Here is a 23,117-nt window from a genome sequence, read left to right on the forward strand (position 1 = left end):
TCTCCCCGTTGAAGGGCATAGGTTTCTGGAGCTTGGTGCTTTCCAGAATGATGCCTCTGACAATAGAGAAGGCTTGGAAGTGAAAGGATGTGTTGAAAAGATATCATAGAATCATAGAATCATAGATATGTTTGATGATTTATCCTGATTGATGATTTATCCTGAAGGGAAATCTGGAGAACTCCTAGTTTAGCATTAGACACCCAGTACCAACAAATGGTAAGAGCTACAGCATCTGCCTGTTTTTGACATCCTCCCAGGTCAGAGACACAATTAAGATACAGATTATCACAACTAACACCTTTCCCAGCTTCCACACATCACTCAAAATGTATTTCTTTCCTGGATATTGATCAGTGAAACACAGATACATAGGCTCTAGGAATCTTCTCTGCCATGCATGGGCATGTAACTGTTACTATTCATCAGCACTCATCCCAGCATGAACAGGAGAGCCCCCACAGGTATGGAGCTGTTTATAGTTAGTACCCTTCTAGATGTGAATCAGTCTTCTGTCCAAATTTGGGAGACTGTGTGACACTCTGCCTCATTCTAATTTTATTATCAACCTTGCTCTCAGTCTGAGGATGGCAGCAAACTCCTTTTGCAGCTCTGACATGTTCATTCAGACAAAACCAAAGATTCTGCCCTCTGGGATCTGTTCATCTCCTGACCTAAGTTAGATGAAGTAAGTGCAAAACGTTCCTTAGCCCTGCCTATACTAGTTGCTATTATTGTGCTCAACAGTAAAGGCAAAATTGTAGTGAATTACAGATCAAAGACACTCACAGGCTGAGGAAAATTCCATTTGGTGAAAGATTTGAAGTTTTATTTATTTTATTTTGCATAAAAGCCCAAAATATCGAATATCTTTGAAATGTATTGCTTAAGGTTGTTCTAGACTATAATATATATATATGGAGCGAAAGAGTTTTGACATTTCATACACATTTTAGCGTGAAATAGGATCAGGAGTGGAGACTAGCTATTTTAGTTAAACTGATATTTATTCAAACCCTGCTCAGATGAGGATGTGGGGATTTCTAAAATGTGTTGACAGTTTGTTACTATCTTCATGCAAGTGGTACCTACAGAACGTGCTGACCACAGGACACAAGCACCCCCAAAAACGTAGGTAAGAGGTAATCCCCTGCAGATACAAGGGGAGAAGAGAATGAGGTTTCTCGTACTGTAATCTAAGACAGGGAACGAATTCTCCTCCACAAGGAACCTGGGGACTTCAGCCTGGATGATTACACAGACCTCGTTTTGAAAATTCCAGCATAAAAGAACAAGCCCAATGGTCTGACAAACTGGAACCACAGAGCTCAGTGCTTCCAGCACACACTGATACAAAAGAGCTATGAGCAGCTGTTTTGCACATCCCAACAAATTAATCCCAAACGTTTCACACTATGTTCTTTGGTAAAGAGCTGTGTCTGTGAGTACACTGTAGAGTACAACAAATGCAGCCAAGATTCACGTACCGAGCAGATGTGCATCTAAGAATAAATATTTGCCTGCCTGCGTGTGCACACACAGAAGCACGCTGAGTGTTTGCAAAACTCATAATTCAGACCTGTTTACTAAGCAGAATAAAGTTACATTTTCAGTGAGTAAGGATCTGCATTGCCTGATAACCACAATTGTTCAGGTCTGTCAGGACAAGCTCCTGTAATTACATAGCAAGCTGAATGACCGTAAGGAGGTTTCAGGACAAAAAATAGAATAAAATTTAAAAGAGCATTTAAATAAGTGAAATTTTCACATTTCAAAAGGCATGCAAAGACACTGTTCCAAGTTCAGCTCCTTAAGCAGTGGATGAATATTGATCGTTGATCATTTTAGTACTCACTGGACACCCCAGGATCTCCTGAGTTATGTTGTTTCATTTATCATATCCCCTTTTTTCAAAGTCCATCCTGTATGTTTCAGTTGGCAAATCCCAGAGCAGCTGTGCAGAAAGGACTGTCCATGATATCTCAGTGCAGCACCTGGCAAACCCCTGATGTGTTTCAAACTTCTCAGCTAGGCATGGGGGTTTGATGATAACTACACATCACTTATATTCCTTAACTACACATCACTTATATTCCTTATTTACCTAACCAGAAAAAAAAAAAAAGGGATGCCTACATATAGTCTGTGGCTATTCAAAAAAGGAAAGGGTGACAAGAGTTTGGGTCCAGGATTTACGTTACTGCAAGAAAGTTAAACCCTATGGGTAGGATCACAGGAATAATTCTAGTCATAATTTCAGTGAGTTGAGTTCATAACCTTTGAAAACTTTTATGTTTTGCTCAACATCTGGAACTAGAAAAACATATAAAAGTACTGCGGATTTCAGTACATGGGTTTAAGCGGCAATTTCTTTATTTAATTTACAGAGTAACCCCAATTTTAAATATTCACACTAATATTTTGTTTGTTTTTAAACAGGGTCAAAATGGTCTTATATTGGTAAGTATTAACTAATTTTTGCATGCTAAGTCATGGCTTTGTTCCCTATTTTAAGGAGAAAGTGCCGAATTTATTCTGGTGAGAACCTACTAGGTTCACTATCTTTACCCAAGTTTGGATCTGCCTTATCCGTCCATCAGGCTTAGTGTTCGGGTGACTGAGAGTCAGTTACTGGGTTCTGCATTGCCTTGCTGAATGATGGGAATCTCAGCAGGCTAAGACAGGCCAGGCAACTGCAGAGGTTGCCCAGAGCCCTCTGTTTTCCCATCTGCCACAGAGCAGCAGCATGTTTCAGCCCAGCTCTGCAAAGAGTGTACCTCTCCCTGCCCTCAAGTGAATAAAGTAGAATAAATACTATTTGGGAAAGCAGTGCTGGTTTGTACACTAGTCCTTTAAGTCAGATACTAAACCTGAAGGGTCTGATGGCTGCTCAGGAAGAATTTCCTAGAGATTTAAGAGAACAAATCCTCTGACCAGTATTTCCCTATTCAGTGCTGTGTTTTATACACCACATACCCACAGAGAAGCTTTTGGTGCTGCCCAAAGACAACCCCAAGATTTAACTTGCTGTTTCCAACTACTCCCTTTGGCTGTGCTCCAGTTTACCTGGCTCACTTCACATAAGCAAAACAAAAATTGTCAGTTGCACATCTACAGGTATTAATCTAACCACTAGTACATGTACATAGATTTCACATTCTCCTTTAGCAAAAAGGCTTAGCATACTTTGAATAACAAATGCCTGGGTTTTCCACCTGGCCAGCAGCAAGCAGAGGAAACTAACCCTGCCAGTTAGTAGGGAAAGCAACACTTCTTTTACTACCAGCAAAGTAGTTCTGCCCTTCTTCCCAGGGTAATGCAGGTTTAAATTAGTTACTTCTCCCTTTCTGGGAATTTTGGTACCGGTGTATTTTTCAGAGTATGTTATTCTCAGTGCCCAAATTCATGAGTTCCTGCTAAGCACTTCCACATCGCAGTTTGTTTTCTCACATGTACTGCAGGATAGAGAGATGGTTCACAAAAGAGATTCTTATTTTTTCCCTTCAACTACTGCTTTTTAAATCTATCTAGAAAAATATATAACAGCAACTTCAAAAAATCAAAACGGCAATTTAAATGTACAGAATTCTTCTTTTCATATATCTGGAAAAAAACAGAGGTAGAACATTGCTCTGCATGGAGAAAAATAGACTGCAGTCAAAGCCAGAAAGAAGCCTCTCCTTCATACTCTCCCACTGACCTTGTTTCTTTATGGCAGCCTTCACCTTCCACTATTTACTTTTATCCTTGCAACACTTTGCAATGCCTCCCACTAAAATTAAGTCAACAGGAACAGAAAGGAAGTCAAGCCATTACAGTCAGTGCAGGCTGATCTCAAGATGAGGGTCAAGGTACAAGGTAAAGGGCAGAGGAGAAATTCAGGTGCCAATTTCTAGAATTAGAGAGCTGAGCTTCAATTCTTTGGATTCTGGCTTTCTCCCTTAATATTAGCAGAGTGGAATGAAATCAAAGAACCGTAATCACTCCTTAGGAGTGCACAAGCAGCTAGAAGGGAGGAAACTAGTTTTACAGTGAAGTTTTAAAGAATAGTACCAGCAGAATTACTCATGGGCTTTAGCATGGGAGCAGACAACCTCATGCTACAGCACAGACACAAGAACTATTGTTAACAGACATTAGGCTAATTAAACTTACAAACTCTCTGGTTTTGTTGTTGCCAAATATTCTAACTTAAATTCATTGAGGTGCTGAGAACCTGTGCTAAGACACGTCCCTCTTCCCTTGAGAAATGCCAGTGTTTGTGAATGCAGTAGAACATTCACAGATTTTCTCATATAGCACTCATATAGCACTCACATAGGAGGACTAGCAGAGACAGCTACAGCTCTTGGCAATCCCTTTACCTCACAAGCTTCCCTCTAGACACGCATGTGGAAGATCTACACATACTAGCTATGTACAGAATGGTATGACTGAGCTCTGCCTGTGCTCCAAGTGAAATGGAAGCCATGTGGTCATGTTACTGTGGCACAGAGCCCAGACTCTCAGACTTCACTACTAACACAGCCCTGGGCCAACGGCAGCTGTACAGCTTCCAGCTGGCAGAAAACAGGGGCAGAGTGCTTTGCATAGCTGCAAAATAGCGAAGACATTCCCTGTGTTACTGACCCAATGCATTTTACTACTTAATTCACTGCAGATTATGAGAACTTGGATCTCCCATGAGAAGCTTGAGCAACATGAGTATTAACTGATCATCAGAGCAAAAACCCTGCTGGTAACACTGGTGTCTCATAGACCCATTTTCTTCTTTTTTCTGGTCAGCTAATGTGCAAATCCCATGAGCACTGTTGTCCCTAAAGGACCATCTGTCCTGCATCACTTACCAGCGCTAGGGCTGTGGAGCTGGCTAAAGGCTTACTAAGCATGCAGAAAGCTAGCAGTTGTCAAAGGGTATGATAAAATGGATGCCTGCAGTGTGGGTATTGAGGGTATTTCACCCAGCTCACTGTACAGCTGGGCACCATGTCTATCCAGAGACTTACTACTGTTTTATTTACAGCCATCTTTTATAAAATAGCCATGAGGATACAGCCAGGCTCAGGGTAATTTACAGTGTGGTAAGGGAACGTGGCCCTGGAAACTTATGTAAAAGGAGGCAGTGCACAAGCTGGATTTGAACAACCTGAGTGTGCAAGTACCCTACAGCAGGGAGCATTCATAGCTGCACCAGGAGCAGTGGGAGCAGGAGGGGTCCTACTTCCACCCATACCGACATCTCCGTACTTTAATTTGCTCACTCCAACAGCTACATACTTGCATTAGTTGGATTGGACAGGCCCATGGCACAATTACCACTCTGCTGGTACAGTGCTGACAGGATCCTCAGGGCAGCAAACATCATCTGAGGTGCCTGGGTCTTCCCCTTGGTCGTAACTGTTGTCACAAAAGTGGGAAATTGAATACTAAGATATGTTTGCAATGCTTCTTATGTTAATACCTTATGAAACTTGTAGTACAGGCAAATCTTACCACATCCACATACTATTCTTTATTCAGTAGTGATCAGAACCTCTATAAACACAGAGTGATTTCCGCTGAATTTTTCTAAATATGCTGGCACAGAACAAGGAAAATATATTTCACAATCAAACATTCGTTTTCAACAGAGCTAGCTGAGAAATGTCTTCCAGCTGTGGGGTTTATCTACCATGGAAATCGCAATTTCATATATGCAAAACCAAGCTACAGTGAGCTCAGCTCTTTAAGACAGGAGTTTTGAAGCACTAAAATTAGAAAGACCATGTGACAAAAAGTCAGAATTTCTAAAACAAATGGTTTTGTACCAGAAAAAGCTTTGTTTTGTTTTTAATTGAGCAGAAGTGTGAAACAAGCAAAAACTGCTGAAGCTTAGAGGCTTGCAGGTAGATTTGCAGATTTATGTCAAGGAAAGGATAACAGGTAGTAAAGATGAAGGTACATAAAGACTGCAGTAACTACAGCATTTTATAGGAAAGACTGTTTCCCTTCTGAACTGCTAATGTTGGTGTGGAAATTCCCATACACTGCTGCCAATTCTTAAAGGCATTTGATTCATCCAAACATAGTACAGAAAATGCAGTTGGTACTTCACGACGTGGTTTCCACTGGCTGGGACTAGGGTTCTATGTTATGCATAAATTAAAAATCAATTTAAAATTATTAATTTAATTATCAAGTCTCCAAAACTATGTTTTGTATTATATTAAAGTCTTCTTGGATACCCACTACCTTATCAATGCACGGAAAACCCAAGCCTTTTAAAATTACTGGAGTCTTATTACAACAGAGGCTTCTCACAATTTTTTCTGACATTGCCGTAGTTTTAGTTTTCTGGAAAGTGTTAGATTTCAGTTTCACTGTCTGGCACGTCAAGTTTCAACCTCAAGAAACTATCATTTCACAGTATGTTCTGATATAGACTTTACTGGGAAAAGTCCTTGAGTACATATATCCCATAGTATGGAATCTATGCTCATCTTGATGGATCAGTGAACTGCCAAAACACATCTAAAGGACAGTATCCAGTTTTCTGTAGTGTCAGCATAACATTTATTAGCTTTTAAAAAGATTTGCAAATAACTTTAAGATAATATCACACAGATTAAAGAGGAAAGAAATTAAAGTAATTGACAGTGGAGTCAAAGATGTAAGTTACAGCAACATCAAAGCCTATTTATACTGAAAAGTACTGACTGAGTCTGAGTATCCACACTGCAAACAACGTCATGTGCTAACCTATGCCTTGATTAAAGAGCTCTAAGGAGGAAGTAAGTTGTTCTTTGAGCACCAGAACTTCAAATTCACCTCCACTATCAATATCCTTGGAAGCATCTCTCTCTTTTTTTTTTTTTTTTTTTTTTAAGATAAAAGGACCCTCTGTTCTCCTGACAGTTGATTTTCCTTCAGAGAAGATCTGAACTAGATTTACCACTGATGACCTGATCTAACATTAGATTCTGGCATCCACATTTCAGGGAAGATATTAACATATTGGAGAGACTTCAAAAAAGTAACAATAAATATTCCAGGTTTGGAAAAGAAGCCCTCTAACAAAATAGATAAATAAATAAATAAATAAATAATCAAGGAACTATTTCGTTTAAGAGAAGAGAGAACCTATGTCCTCTGTGTTATAAGTACTTCCACGATGAACACAAGTATACTAACAGAAGGCTCTTCAATTTCTAAAATAAGTCAAAGCTAGACAAACACACAGTGATGAGCAAGCTGCCAGGAAGAGTTAATGCCCATTGGACATTAATGAGTTATCTTTACCTGCAATGTTTCAAGAAAGACTGTCCTTTTCTTTCAGAAAGATATGGCGTCATTAAAGTAGTAATTAATCCAAGGAGATCCAATAGCCTGTGTTACACAGATCAGGCTGGGTGATCCCAAAAGATCTTCCTGCCTTAGAAAGAATTGCAATGAATCTTCAGTATTAGGGAGAAACACAAGCTGTGAGTACATCTTCTGGAATTTAAATCCAAACAGTCCCAGCTTACAGCTTGTGAACAGCTGCTAGCTACTAATAAGCAATTAAATAAAAGGTACAACTAAAAATCTCTTGATATTATCAATTCCTTGTAGAAATTGCCTAGGGCAAAAGGCTGTGATGAAAGAAGTTTTGCAAGAGTTTGAACAAGTTATTACGGGTCAAATCACCGTAACACTTCCCATTTTTGCAAGTTAGCTTCTTACTGTGGGTTATGCAGTATTGCTAGATAGAGCCTAGCAGTTTGTATGATAAGGAAAAGTTCATAGAAGTCCGGTTTTCTGTGTATTGGAAAGTATGGAAACTTCCCTCTGCAAACATGAAGTCACTTTCAGAAATTCTCTTCAGAGAACAGGAATTGCCACATTAGCATGCATATGCCTGTAACTTTTATAGGGAAAAGTCATTCACGTCAGTAAATAATCTTAATGCTGTCATAGATACAAACTCTACTTGTCATTCTTCTGGACTTTGAAGGGAGACAATACCAGCATTAGAGGGTCGGAGGCACCGTGGCTGGCTAATGATGGCGTTGCCTGTAGGTTTAACCTGGTGAGCTGCCACACTTGCAGCTCTCCCACTGGGGTACAGAGTTACATACAATGGCAGCTGAGAATGTCAAAAATCAAGATTAAAGTGTCTCTACATGAGACTTTTACTGATACTTCCTCTGCCAGCAAATGCATCTTCCTATGGTTATTTGGCCCTTTTCTATCAAGTGGTGTACTGGAAACATGGAATTGAGAAAAGTTAAAGAAAAAAAGAGCTTTCAAAATTCAGCAAAGGCTCCTTTTCTAAATGTTGGATCAGAGCTGAATCAGGAGGGGGGTGAGGGGGGATAATAACTGGATAGCTAAGGCTTGACAAATATGTCTCTTTGTTAACTTACGCAGGTCCTGATGGAGAGAAGACCTGGCCAAAGAAATATCCATTCTGTGGGGGAGTATTTCAATCACCAATAGATTTTCACAGAGATATTCTCCAGTATGATTCTAATCTCTCACCTTTAGAATTCATAGGCTATAATGTGCCCTCCACCAACCAGTTTACACTGACCAATAATGGTCATTCAGGTAAGGGATCTCAATGACAGTCAGCAATTATGAAGGAAAGAGTTGCTGGAGTTTGTAATTTTTCATTTCATGGATAAACTACTTTGATTATCAGTTGAAATTAAGCTGTGACTATGAAACCTAATCACAAACACAAATCTAGAGAACAGGTTAAGGAAACTTGCAAATGTACTAAGTACAAATGGATTTGCTATAAGCAGAATCATAAAAATGTGGTTTTTTCAATCAACTCTAGGCATGTCAAAATTAATTTCATGCTTTTGAAAGCTTTACTTCCTACTTTGGTTGAAGTGCTCCAAAACAGACTGTGATTCCATTAGAAAGAGATAAACTGATAAAAAATGGGTGCAATGGGTCTTTGATATTCTAATCAAAGCAGCTTAGTTGAGTTACATGAAAAAAAAAAGCATCATTCTGTTCCTCTGACTTGAGGTAGAAACTTCCTTTAGTGTAGGATAAGACAAATAGATTAAAAGACTGAAAAATAATCAGAAAAAGTTTACAAACATGCCCTGCACCACAGTAGTAAAAGTGTCTGTACAGGAGGTAAAAGCAGAGAAGAGACAGTCTCATGAAGGTCTGCAATATCTACCATATCAACGCAGTATTTCACGTCATGTCAATATGAACAGGTATAAGGGCCTTCTTCTTTATATCCTCCTCTATTGCATAAGTATCAAAAGAATCTGTGTTTAAAAATGGCCTCTGCCTCAGCTCTTCTCTGGCATGCTTTGTTAAAAGATGCTTGAAATGCACACTTCTCTTTTTCCTCATTCTTTCAGTGGGGTAAACCTGCTCTGTACAACATCATATGCCTGTTCTTCAGGTAAGGACCAATCTCCTAGGCCACAGGTCACGTTTTCCCCCTACATAGTTTCTCCCTCTAGAAACCAAGTCTAAAGCAGCTTGTTTTAGACTAGGAATGGCTGGAACACATTTTCCTTGCACACCTTTTTTTAAGAAGCTTTCTCAGTCCTGAGTGAAAGATTGTACTGTCACAGTTGAATGTCTTAGGCCAATCTAAATGATCAATAGATAGACAAGAAAACATTATCATTGTGTATTTTAACAGTGCCAGAGAGCAGGTAGAGACAAGAGAGCAGGTACACACAAAAGAGCAACACTGGCAGCCTGTCCCTCATGTAGAAGTCACACAGTAAAATGCAAGTTCCTAGTACAGCCTATGCCACCAAAATTTTCAGAACTAGGCCCAAAAACACATCTAATCACTGCCTAATAAAAGTCAAGACAAAAAATAAATAAAAAAAATAATAAAATAAATCCCCCTCAGTAAACTCATCTTCCTAAAACGGGAATTGATTCTAAGGTAAGCGCTCTCCTAGAAGGCAGGGGACATGTGACCCACTCTCTCTAGAAACTTCACTGATACAAACCTTAATTGCTGTGAGTAATGAAAAATTAGTTCTTTGTTAGAGCGTTCATTACACCATCTGCTGTTACCTTCTCTTCTGGCTAGAGAAGAAATCAGTAGGATACTTAGTATTGTCATATCAGTCATTTCTGCACAAAACTAATCTGTTTCACTGCCAGCCAATCCAGATACAATTACCTGCTTCAGCTAGACTGAAAACAACAGACCTCCAGAAAAGCTTTTTAGCTAACAGAAAAATACATAGGTTTGCAGCTGCTCCTGCATTAAGGTTTTTAGCCCTGTTTTCCCTGAAAAACACGCCTGGGATGTTTCAGAGACAAACTGCATTCACATTGAAAAACAAGAAAAATGCTTTGCAATTGATCTTTTCTTTATATAAACCATTGCTTTATGAAGTACCAAACTTCTCAACTAAACAATGACAACAAAGAATGTCTCCATTTCTTCTCTACTCTAATTCTACACAGTAAATAACCCAGGTTGTGTTCCACACTGGACAGCATTAGCAAGCAGAAAGAAGGCTTTTCAGCACAACAAAGCCTCACTCCACCACGTTGAGAGAGGAAATGCTAATTATTTATGTCTATGATCACCTTGCTGCTTGGCAGCAATACTCTGGGTTTGATTGGGGAAGGGGGAGGGAAGGAGAGATAGTAGTTTATTTGTTTTTGCCACATGCTCCTGAGAGAACATTAATAGACAGACAAGTTCAATGTAACAACAGTTTAAAAATATCATGAGAAATTTTAATTTATTAAGCCATTTTTAACCTCCATATGAGGACTGAAAGAAGACACATGAGCCTAAGTTTTGCTTCAATAACTTGCTTTTTAATAAAGCTGAGATAATTTTGCATTTGAAGAAGGAGGGAGGAGAAAGATTTCTATTAACAACAATTTTCACATTCAACTCCTTTAGTTCAAGAAAACGGGAAAAAGGAATATTCTAAATTTTCCTAAATTGCCTAGAAAGGATTAAAGACAACTTAAGTGTTTACTTCCTACCTACAGACTGAGAGGGATTCAGAGTTAAGAATCTAATAGTTATTCTGCTTCATTCATTCTCTATGTAATATGTTTGGACATAGTAGTTTTACTTGCCGTGTGCTTAAAAGCTGTGTTATCATTTCATCCTATCTGGTTTTGATCTGCTTACAGTGAAAATGTATCTGTCGCCTACTATGCACATCAGAAACCTCCCTTTTGAATACACTGCATCTCAACTTCACCTACACTGGGGAAACAGAAACAAGTCAGAAGGCTCAGAGCACACAGTCAGTGGGAAGCATTTTGCAGCAGAGGTAAGACAAGCTGAATTCAGGGAAAGAAACAAACAAAGCTGTGTAAGTCCCACTGTTTTCTGTGTAAGTCCCACTGTTTTAGTTCCTTCACCTGTGGTATTACAGTGTTCTTACACTGTTTCTCTACCTTTGCTATATGAATGGAAAAGGCTGAAAGGTTTTGATCCAAGAATTTATGGTCTGGGTGTATACTAAAATGTTATGTGTACTGTAAGTAAGATAGGCTTCCATGAACTTTCATGAATATGCCACAAGTCAAGGAATTATATTCTAAACTGAGGACTGGCACTGGGTCTCCTAAATAATTTCAAGCAAATTGTTGCATATTTGACACCTAGGTTCTTTTCTGTAAAACAGATACATCTTTTAGCCGCACAACACTGCTTGGCTGGGTTTAAACAACATTTTGAAATGTTCCTCCTCTAACTTAACTCACCTTCTTCAATCCGGTGAAGAACTATTTATTATCTTTCCTAATACTAAATTATGGATTTGGGAATAGATTTTGAAAAGCAGTACCAATTGGATATTTACCTCAAAATGATTAAATGAAATACTACTTTTTCAGAAAAAATTACTAGTGGTAGTACTAAAATCAGGATGCCTTGAAGACGAAGCAATCAATCTTCCCTCCCCATCCCCCCAGTCATGTAGACAAGATGGGTAATAGCCAAAGAGGGTCTGAGAGTGGGAGCGCAGGAAATTTTGCTTTTCTCTAAAAGACCTTAACACTATACCCAGAAACCACTGAAGAATGCCATTGTAATGTCTTAGCCTGAGATGTCTGCACTGGTCTTTTCCAGTTGTAAAATAACTATGTTACCATGACCCACACATTCCCATAACATTGTCTCTCCTTCTTTGTAGCTGCATATTGTACATTATAACTCTGAGAAATATCCAGATGTAACAGCAGCAATGGACAAAGCAGACGGACTGGCAGTTTTGGCCATCCTTCTTGAGGTAGGATACAAGGTTGTGGGTTTTTATTTTTTAACAATCTTTCAGTCATTAAGTCGCCAGAGAGCTTTAAAGTAAAAAAATACCTAGATTATTTAACAGCTCTGCAGCTGAATAGGTGTTCCTCTTTTTCTGTTTAAAAAAAAGGGGGGGGGGGGGGGGCAGATTCCATTAGCACATAGATAATAGGTACAAATTTTAAGACAAATTTTAAGATTGTGACAATTCTTAATGCTTTCCAGTAAATTAACTTCAGATGTTGAAGCCATTTTTGCATTCATTTACAAACTACGAATTATTAGAGCTTATCAAACAGCAGACAACTGTGAATTTCAAACCCACTTACTCAAAAAAACTGCCTAGTGTAGCATGCAGCAGTTTTAGCCCCGCTGAGAGGCACAGGCAGACACAACCCTGGCTTTGGCAAGCACATGGAATTAGGATGTGACCATCGTTTTCAGGATGCAAGCTTCCTAGATTCTTTGAATGACAGATTACAGTAGCAATACAAAATTATAAACAAGTAAATCCAGTGCCTTTTTTAAGATGACAGGACAAGTTTCCAATTTTCCACTCTAAAGCTCCACAAATAGGCAATTAAAGGCAATAATGATCTTAAGGGAAATTTTTGACAAGCTTGTACATATTTAATTCTCTATTTTCTTGATAATTAAGAGTCTTAATTATAAAAATAAGCTTAACTATAAAGATGATTTTTAAATGTGTGGATTTTCTCCAGCATAAAAAATACTTTACTCAAAGCCTGAAAATGCCCACTTTTTCACACTTCTATTGAAAAAAGTGAAAATATTCTAGTTAGCAGACAAAGCTCTAATTCTAATGAATGTTACCCAAGCTCACTTCCTAGCAGTTATGACTTCGAAAATAATTTAGTGTTGAATTTCAGTTCATTTGGAATTTGCAGCTGTGAAAAGTGAAAAGTTGCAGAGAACTGCATATTATACTGGGGATTCTGTTTGTTTGTTTTCCTTTTCCTAAGTAGCGGTATTTAAAATCAAATAAGGGAATGTTGTTAATTCTGCACATTAGGTCTTTGAAAAATGTTCAGGCAGCTGGTGGCTTTTACAGTTGATCTAAGGACACCAGTTCACTATGTCTGCTTGTTAGAGGAGTTGTTAAGTACCAAAGAATTCATAAAAAAGGCATAGCTTATTAGACAAAAAAGCTGCCAGGAGCAGTTGAAAAACACAGTCTTGCTTGACCGTTGAGCTACTGCCCTTGCCTGTGGCCCTGCAGTACCAACACTGTCATTCTTTATCTTCTTGGCCTGTGAGGAGCAGCAGACTAAAAAACGTTTGTGGGTGGAAAAATGTGGCTTTGACTAGAAACCAGCAGATGATCTGAGAAGCCTACCAGTTGAGAATTTCTGTCTACAATGTTCTCAAAGGAAACGGTTACTCTTCCTTTGCGCTGCACACTGAACAGGCAATCATGTCTTTCATGCGCACACTAGAGGTCTACACCATAGTTGTTACGACATGAGTGTAACAGAGCAGCTCAGTCTCTCAGAGCACTGATAGACTACAAGCATTATTAGTAAAAAGAGTAATTCTAGTAAATGAATATCCAGGCAGTGTACACGCTTCCCTTATGAAAGAATTCTTCAGATACTGCTAGCTGCTGTGTGCAGAAGCAAAGATTCATATTCAGACCACAATGATTTGCACAGCTGTTAACCGTCTGCTCATTACAGATTGGACCCTTCAACCCATCATATGAAAAGATCTTCAGGCACTTCCAGAACGTGAAATACAAAGGTGAGTGTCTATATTGGATTGAGATATCAGATTACTCTGAGAGGGACATAATCAGCTGAAAAAACAGACCAGGAATCCCAGGCAAACCAGTCATAAACTATACGACTTAAAAAAAAATATCAATGCATTTCTCTGAAGAGAGTATGGCTAGCATGATGCAGGCATCCACTACACCATGTAAGCCTTACTTTCTGCACACGGTGTTGTTTGGTTAACATGGCCACAGGTCATGTTACAAAATTCTGATTTGGTATCCGAGATGATTTGTATATAGGAAACCTAAAAAACTGTATTTCCTATTTAAACTGGAATCACCTCTATTAAAATGGATTTTTCTTAGTGACATGACTGAAAGCACTCTGCTTATTGAAAAGCAAAATTGTTTCACTGGAGTGTCCTGGTTTCAGTTAGGACAGAGTTAATTTTCCTCCTAGTAGCTGGTAGGGTGCTATGTTTTGGATTAGGATGAGAAGAGCGCTGATGACACACTGATGTTTTAATTGTTGCAGAGCAGTGCTTACACCAAGCCAAGGACTTTTTGGCTTCTTGCTCTGTCATGCCAGCGAGCAGGCTGGGGGTGCAGCAGGAGCTGGGAGGGGACAGACCCAGGACAGCTGACCCAAACTGGCCAAAGGGGTATTCCATACCATCTGACGTCATGCTAAACAATATATAGGGGTGGCTGGCCGGGGTGGGGGGGCCGGCTGCTCGGGGATAGGCTGGGCATCGGTCTACAGGTGGTGAGCAATTGCATTGTGCATCACTTGTTTCGTACATATTATTATTATTAATACTATTATTATTATTATTATTATTATTATTATTATTGTTATTGTTATTATTATTTTCCTGTCTTAATAAACTGTCTTTATCTCAACTCGCCGGCTTCACTTTCCCGTTTCTCTCCCCCATCCCAGAGAGGGAGGGCGGAGGGTGAGCGAACGGCTGTGTGGTGTTTAGCTGCCAGCCGGGTTAAACCACAACACTGGAGGCAGTCCACATAGCAATGATTCAGCATTTAATACAAATCCTCTATTTTAGATCAGATGGTCCAAGTCCCTGGTTTCAATATTCAAGAACTGCTTCCTGACAGACCAGATGAGTACTATCGCTATGAAGGATCCCTGACAACTCCTCCTTGCTACCCTAGCGTTCTCTGGACAGTCTTCCGACACCCTGTTAAAATTTCACAAGAGCAGGCAAGTTTAAATACAACATGTATTTTCCTGATTGATGTTTGCTAGGGCACAGTAATGCATATTTTAAATCCTGGATTTCTCTTACTGTCCTATAAAAATTGGAAAGTGACCATTGCTAAAATCCTTTACGTGGGAAGCACATCATATCACAGAACTGACTTAAACGAATATCCTATTCTCTGTGTAGCTAGCACATTTTCAGTTGACCAAAATAAATAAATGACAGCCAACTGCTATTGGTAATAGTATCAGCTTGAAAAATCAGAGTAAAGCGAGATTTATTTCTGTTTTCATTATGTACTTGCTCCCTGCCTTGAGTTTTCCCTCAAGTCACTACCAAATCATTTTTGTCAAGGTATCATGTCTGAACCCTAAACCCTAGACCCTAGGTTTTTCAGTGCTGACTACCTTAGGTATGATAAGTTGGGTAGATGTTAAGTTTCCAAAAAGCATGTGATGTATTATTTGTCAAGCCTGAATTCCCTGACTTTTCTCCAACTTAACTTTTTTATGCTCACCTAATTAACTTTTTTTTGTTTTCAGGTGGACACTGATTTATATAAACTTCAAATTGCTATCTTCCAGTTTACCTGGCACAAGGAAAAAAAATGTTAATACCAGATTTAATATGAGATTTAATTACTGTGTGCTCCCTGTGATGAAAGTCCATTCTTAACTTTGTCCACTCAGATAATTTGTTTCACAAAGTAGAGAGTTCTTTCATGAAATAGCTTTTAGTATTGCTTAGGATTTAGACTGTTCTAAGGAGAAGATGCAAAGGGCCACCATGTTTACACCCATCCAATTTTCCTGTCAGCTAATTACTAAGCAGGGGTTAATTTTATCAGAATGTGGGGAAAAAGGAAAAAAAAAACACAGGTAGGGGTTTCTGGGGTGTCACACTGTTTACACATTATTCTCTATTTAGCTCACAGGCCATGAAAGACTTTCAAGTATTATTTAATGTATCCTTTTCCCTTTGACTACCTCTACAATTTCAAACACACACTCTCAGTGAGTTTGATTCCTTTATAGTTGCTGGCACTGGAAACAGCCATGTACTGCACAGAGAGTGATGACCCAGAACCCCTGGAAATGGTCGATAACTTCCGCAATGTTCAGGAGTTTCGTGAAAGACTAGTTTTTATTTCTTTCCGTGAAGGTAAGCTGTACAAATGCTTCTATGCAAAGAAACTGCACAGTGACTTGTGTAAATCTGAAATACTGATGTGGTGGTCCTGTTGCCTGAACCACTACAAAAATATGGGGGTTTCATTCTCCTGTGGTTCACTTTGTTCCCTTTTCTTCCATTTCTGCATTGTTGCATGGGCAACTGTATGAGAGTAAGGTATTTGGAGAGCATACAAAAAGTTTTGTTTCACAACAGGTATCGTACAAGCCAATACCAAGCAACTCTTCTGATCAAAGGGAAGGAGATAAAAGAAGGAAGACATGTTCAGCCTTGTCATGCTTAGCAGAGCTATTTGCTGTCACTCCAAACACTAAATAGCTCTCTACAGCTGAACGCTTTCAGTCAGCTTAGCTACTTGAGCTGGCGTTCTCTCACGAGTCACATTTGCAGGCTCTCAGTAATATCAGGTCTGCTTTTGTGCAGACAGCGAGTTTAAAAGGAATCACAGCTTTGCATTTCTGGGAGACTGTTTGGGGGAAGTTACAGAGAATCAGAAGAGGTCCTTGAGAAACTCAAACTTGGCAAGTAAAAATAACTCATTACACTGTATTGTATGATCTAGTATTACAAGTGAAAAAAATAGCCATCTTACAAAGAAGGACTGATTCAAAAGATTAATTGTGCAGTGTTACACTATGACAATACATAATACAATATATATATATGTATTGGAATAATTGCGTGTAACTTAATAATTATTTAAATAAGTATGTTAATCTTTCTGTCCTTGCTACCTAAGCACATTTCTGTCATTGATTTCTAATGACTTAGATCTTAGTTTCTCTGTATTTTTACTTGAGTAAAAAACATTTACAGTCCTGAGCAGTCTGACTATGGCTTGAACCACAAGCTATAACTTCACTATTTAATTATATTCTCTAGCTTGGCACTAAATCTCTACATTTCATCATCTTTAGAGCTCCAGAGCAAGAAAGGCTACATCTCCATAACTGTTGCAGCTCCTGACTTTTATTTTATTAACCACTCTATCTGAAGAATACAATATAGTATTGTATCAAAAAAAAAATAGTATTGTATCAAAAAAAGCTTTATGGACCAGGTGTACGAAGGGCAAGCTCGAGTGCTAAAGGCAATGCAGAGTTTTCAGTATGGTTCAGAGATCCAGACTGCCTCAGGTTCTCCTAGGCCTCACTTCTGCACACCCTAGAGAAAGCTACTGACTAGAAAAACATCTGTTTTAACTTGCAGCACTGAAGAAGGGGCAGTAATTTAAGAAGAGATGGGATATTTCCCAATATTGAGGTGCAGAGAAACAGCATAACATACTCTTTTGTTTAACATATGATAAAGGAGCTGAAGAAGCTAAATTCAGTCAGTGGAGTCATAACTACGTGACTTCAGACTTTTTATCAAGCACCTTTCAGTTTAGGTTCAGTGACCCTACTTGTCTACACAAGTCTTACAGTTTACAAATAAAGGTGTACAAAAGTGAGTTTCCCCAAGGTTTCCATGATGTTAACTACTGAGTGGAATGGAGCCCAAACTGAAACACTAGTGGGTCTGTACCCCGGCAAGCCAGCTTTATTTTTCAGTAACAAAAGAGAAGCCCATGACATCGCTTCTGATGTCACATAGAGCCTATCTATGAAGCATGACTGGAAATATCTCTAGCACAAAAGGTAAAGCAAAACGCATTACATGACGCAAACATACACAACAGAAATCTCAAAAATAAGTGTCCTCTGCTTTTTTGAAATTCTCTAAGGACAGAAAGTCCCAAACTGCTAGAGCTTTAATTCCCAAAGTTTTGGGAAAAAACAAAACCAAGTAAACTTGCATAATAAGGAACTTATAATAAATTAATGGAAATGCTGTACTAAGTGAATACAAAAAGTAGACTGAAGAGTCTCAGCCAATAGTAAGTGGGCAGCTTTGGAAACAACATTCATTTTAACAATCTCAAGATACCGATTTTTTACCAGCATTACTGAATTCCAATGAAATATAGACATTGTAGAGGCTCTAAAAAGCTGGAAACAGACTTAGCAAACCTGAAATATTTAAGATAATGCTTTCATTTTACTGGGTAGCAAACACTTAGCTTTACATTTCAAAAACAACTGGATTTAAGAAGACAGATTTAAACATTCCCAAAACCACGAAGGCAAGCTTAACACTGAAGTCAACACATTTACACTGACTCTGGTCAGATGAAAAATCAGGCCGCATGCTCTATCATTCCATAGAATTTATAAAAAGTTAAGATGGCCAATCTTACTTCTAAGGCAAAATTTATAATCCACTTAACAGAAAACTCAGTGGGGCCTTTGACTACTTTAAGATAGTTAAGGCACTAAGTATCATACTTATATATTAAGTTTTTGCAATTAGTCAAAATATATAAACAGAGGTTTAAGCAATAATTTGAGTGCTATGTTTTGCTTACATTAGGAAAAAGAGGAGCTCCAAAGCCATCTCTATGTTAAACTCATAATACTCCATATGGGGGAAAATATCCTTAAGCCTATAAATGGTAGCAGGATAGATCTTTATCATTCTTGGGCTATCCTGCTGAATGTCTGAATTTAACCTAATTTTAAAATGAGAATTACACCGGTAGTTCTCTGTCTAACCAAAATAGATATAAATTTGCCAGTAAGTTTACCAAATTATCAACAACCCTTAATAATCCCAAGAGTAAAACATAAACCAGTATTTGTTGCACTAAAAATACTTTGAGTAAACTAAATGATGACTAAATAGTGGAAAAGGGAAAGAGCTAGAGTATGTCAGTCCTTTCTCTGCTTTTGTGGTTTGGACAACTAGAAATATTCTTCCCCCACAGTATTCTTACACGATCAGGAAAAGGTCTGTAACTTTCTTCCCAAACCTCAAATCTCAATCACCAGCTACAGAACTAGCTTTGTTCAGAATGGCTATTTTAGTGATCCCCTTCAAATCTCTGCTCAAGTCAGAGTGTATACAATGATTTTAAGCAGCAGAATCAGAATTTCATAGAATCATAGAGTGGTTTGGGTTGGAAGGGACCTTAAAGATTATCTAGTTCCAACCCCTCTGCCATAGGCAGGAATACCACCCACTAGATCAGGTTGCCCAGGGCCTCGAACACCTCCAGGGATGGGGCAACCACATCTTCGCTGGGCAACCTGTTCCAGTGCCTCACCACCCTCTGAGTTAAGAAAATTTACAATAAGGCTACCAGGTTTCTGAGACAGTAAGACTTCCTCTGCAGGATCTGTCCTAAATTCAAGCACAATTTACTATAGCAATGTCAATGTAGAAACACTTACTGAAGCAACAGAAGTTCTGGAGTGAGCAGCTACCCCATGTTTAAGATATGGAATCCTAGTGATCCAACTTCCACCTTTTCTTTCCTCTCAGTTCATCAAGATTCAATACCTGGTGGACTGAGCAAGGGCATAGCGCTGGTTTGCTAATGGCATCTGTGCACCAGTGAGTTTTTGATTCAGACTGGTCAGGCAGAAATGAAGTTTTCAGTCTGGGTCTTAAACTGACCGTTCAGCACCTGTGTACTCTCTCTCTGTAAAGCACACTTAACTCTTAAAGTAAAAGGTACTGAGTTACAATCCATGATCCCAATAACTTAAAATCAGACACTGTAATTTTCATACACTTCACAGAAATAGGATATTACTGTATCCATCTATGGGGTCAAATTTGACTGAGATGTGACATTCTTAAAATAGCTGCAGTGAACCAGTGCCAAACCCAAGAATAGCATTTGGCTCTTCCTCTATTAAGCTACATTATTCACCTCCCCTGCAGAGGTGATACTAACTATAAAAGCATTTTCAACACATCCTTAAAGTTGGCATGACTTACCAGGGCTGAATTGTACGGGTTATTGCCCATCCTGCTGTTCTCACCCAAAAGCCGGTCTCTATGGCTACAGAAGGCATCGCTCAGTGCTACTTTAATAGAAACCCCATTCAGTCTAAGTACATTTAATTACAAAAGCTCATTGACTATCGGTGAACCATAGCAAAATGTTCTATCCATTGCAAAAAAAGGTATTCATCATCCCTGTAATCTCACATTCCACCTACTACAGACACAAAAGCTCCCTTGCAGGTGCAGCCTCTCACCTCAAAAAAAAAAAAAAAAAAGCACAATTGTGCTTTCCTGCCAAAGCACAATTGAAGTGCACCTGGATGCTGGCTGCAAGTGCCCAGCCTGATGCTGCCAGATGTACCACAGGCAGGAACAGAGAACGCTTGCTGAGAAGGGGAGGCCAAACACTGAACCATGGGATGGGACAGGCAACTACACGTGTGAAAGAAATCCTGTTATGCATGCCCCAAAGGTTGTGCCTCTACCAAAAAACACGTGTTCAGAGCAACGTTTCTGGTTTTTCAGTATCGAGACTCAGGGCTGCAACCTTCAGCTGAGCCCAAAAGCCACAAGATGGTGCCCTTGAGCTGTATTTTGTGTCAAGAATGCAAATGACTGAAGTATTAGGTCATCCATGTTTGGATGCCAATAATTAAAATCTAAATTCATGCTCACTATTAACAAGTACTACAGTTTAAAATGTCTCAACTGTTAAAGGATTAGTCAGCAAAACTCAAACATGTTTATAATGTATTTTGTCAGCAACCTATTCCAATAAAATTAGCTTCACATACATGCAGCTGAAACTTATTACAATGTTGAAACCTTCCAGTGCCCTCAAGTTAAGTGGGAACTGGTCTCCAGTGTTGATTATAGCACTACGCTGAAGTACTTTCTAACTGAATTTCCCAAGATGTTTTCATCATATAGAAATATAAAACATGAACTTTAACCTCCTTCTCCCTGTCCTCTTTAAATGACAAGCTTTTGTTCCACAATTTTCTATTTGGTGTTATGTTTTGCAGTCCGTATGATGCACTTTACTGTAGCAAAACTCACCTTTTCTAAAATACATTTCTTCTTCAGTTCCATTGATCGCGTTTCTTCTATTCAGTTAGACTTAACATTAATAAAGCATCCAATGGGATAAGTGGGGTAAGGTTAAGCGTCATTCTGCTTTCTCAAAAGTCTATTTAATAACAGAAAACTTTTAGATGGAATACATGAAACCTGCCAGCTTCACTCGGAAAAAGTTCTGATATTGCTTAGATTCAAATAGCCATTTGAAAAAAAATATGAAAAAGTGTAAATGAATTATGACAATGCAATTAAGAAAAAAGTACTCACCTTCATGATCTTAGGGTAGGCCAAAATAACTAAAAATACTTTAACGGCTAAAATTATATATGGAGGTCTTTATCAAGAATGGCATTATAATGATAATGTTTAATATCTCAATGCAAATGTGAGATCACTCAGTTGTTTATACTATTATCCTGAGTTCATTCTTACCTTCCTAGATGCCTTTATGCAACATTTTCACTGCCAAAGCACATCACTCTTCTGCTGCCCATCTTCAATGGTGTCCATCTGCTATGAAAAAACAACAGGCATCAAATCTAAAATCCCTAGTTGCCTGGGTTTAGTTCTTTATTTTTGCTTATGCTCTCGTATACATTATAAATCAGAAACTCTTTGGACTTCAGTGCTTCTATGCCTTTGCCTGCATGTCGGTTTTGTGACTTTGGCAGGTGTCTAAATTGACAATGATGTAAACTGTGGATTTAGTTGTGAGATTAGGACCTTCTGGTATACATCTATGCAAAATTATCCATTCCATGACTGCAAAGGGACGTGAGCAGACTGTAGGAAAGCTGAGGATGCAAAATGAAAACATTATGACAGATTAAAGACCAACCCTCTGCAGTCAAGTAAATTAAATCAACTGATTTGTACTGTTTTCCCTATTCTAGGTGTTGTTTCTGTTGTGATAACCTGCATTTTGGGAGTTCTCATCATTCTTGCGGTAGCCTGTTGGCTATTCAAGAGGAAAAGGTAAGACGTCCTGCTGCCATATTACAGGAAAAGAAGTCAAACCATTTTTTTGTTCTGATACAAAGAACTGCTCATGTACCTGAAACCTAGAACAGTGATAAGTTTTTACAGTGGTAACATTTGATCTTTAGGAGATATGATCTCTTCCTACAAGCTTTGATTTTTTTTCGTATCACAGTAGGTGTTATTACTCCTGTATCATATACTCCAAAGTAGTTCTATTTTACTGCCAGCAAAATGTTTATATTGCTAAGACTTACTTGCTGCAAGTTTTGTGACATAGTGGCCACCTTTCTGCTACTGTAGGAATGGCTGTTTTTTATGAAAAACAGCACAATAGTTATTTACTCTAACAGTGCTTATATAAATACTTAAAAGATACAGGGACAAGAAATACGGAGTTTTATGTGAGTACCTGGGAGAAGGCAAAAACACATCACACTTTGGCTACTCCCACAAGCAGTTAGGAAATGAGACTCCCTTTCCAGACTAAACAGGACAAGCACATAGGCTAAATAACTGACATACGCAGTTTTTCTGTCTTTCCAATTGTCTTTTCTTCTTTTTCTTGTTCTTTTTGCTAGAGTTGCTGCTCCTAGTTGCTCTTTGAATCTTTTCATATTTTTCCTGGAACACTAAAAGAAACAAGAAGGGAATAGTTTTAGAGAAAATCTCTCCCAAAGGTCACATTATTTAAGGGGAAGAAATCCACACTGACAAGAGATCATTTAGCCAGACTGTTTTGCCACCAAAGCTGAATTCTGGAAAAAATACTAACATTACAAACTTTTCTACAGCCTGCTTACGTCCCTTTGTGATCAGCATTGACTTTGCCAGA

General features: G+C 38.7%; 2 protein-coding genes across 15 annotated transcripts in view; one reads left to right on the forward strand and one right to left on the reverse strand.

Moving 5' to 3' along the window:
- USP3 (ubiquitin specific peptidase 3) overlaps nucleotides 1–23,117 on the reverse strand; it is a 97,463-nt gene that overhangs the window by 61,325 nt on the left and 13,021 nt on the right. For 3 of the 9 annotated variants that reach the window (XM_083850891.1, XM_083850896.1, XM_083850897.1), the window contains exons 5-6: nucleotides 22,808–22,914; nucleotides 21,737–21,817 (exon numbers count right to left, since the gene is read on the reverse strand). Coding sequence is in view for 3 of the 9 variants with exons in the window: in XM_083850893.1 (XP_083707019.1) it covers nucleotides 5,278–5,365 (88 nt within the window). In the remaining 6 variants the exon portion in view is untranslated. Of the gene's footprint in view, nucleotides 1–5,277; nucleotides 5,398–21,736; nucleotides 21,818–22,807; nucleotides 22,915–23,117 lie in introns of all 9 variants that reach the window. The other 6 variants (XM_083850898.1, XM_083850899.1, XM_083850893.1 and 3 more) reach the window with 5 other exon arrangements.
- Nucleotides 1–23,117, forward strand: part of CA12 (carbonic anhydrase 12) — a 40,287-nt gene that overhangs the window by 15,653 nt on the left and 1,517 nt on the right. Inside the window, exons 2-9 of one of the 6 annotated variants that reach the window (XR_014588796.1) lie at nucleotides 2,440–2,460; nucleotides 8,389–8,568; nucleotides 11,119–11,261; nucleotides 12,129–12,224; nucleotides 13,936–13,999; nucleotides 15,041–15,198; nucleotides 16,234–16,911; nucleotides 22,198–22,279. Coding sequence is in view for 5 of the 6 variants with exons in the window: in XM_083850905.1 (XP_083707031.1) it covers nucleotides 2,440–2,460; nucleotides 8,389–8,568; nucleotides 11,119–11,261; nucleotides 12,129–12,224; nucleotides 13,936–13,999; nucleotides 15,041–15,198; nucleotides 16,234–16,539 (968 nt within the window). In the remaining variant the exon portion in view is untranslated. Of the gene's footprint in view, nucleotides 1–2,439; nucleotides 2,461–8,388; nucleotides 8,569–8,595; nucleotides 9,395–11,118; nucleotides 11,262–12,128; nucleotides 12,225–13,935; nucleotides 14,000–15,040; nucleotides 15,199–16,233; nucleotides 21,731–22,197; nucleotides 22,280–23,117 lie in introns of those variants that run through there. The other 5 variants (XM_083850906.1, XM_083850907.1, XM_083850905.1 and 2 more) reach the window with 5 other exon arrangements.

The sequence above is a fragment of the Anser anser genome, assembly GCF_964211835.1.
Source record: "Anser anser genome assembly, chromosome: 10".
In the NCBI taxonomy this organism is placed as follows: domain Eukaryota; kingdom Metazoa; phylum Chordata; class Aves; order Anseriformes; family Anatidae; genus Anser; species Anser anser.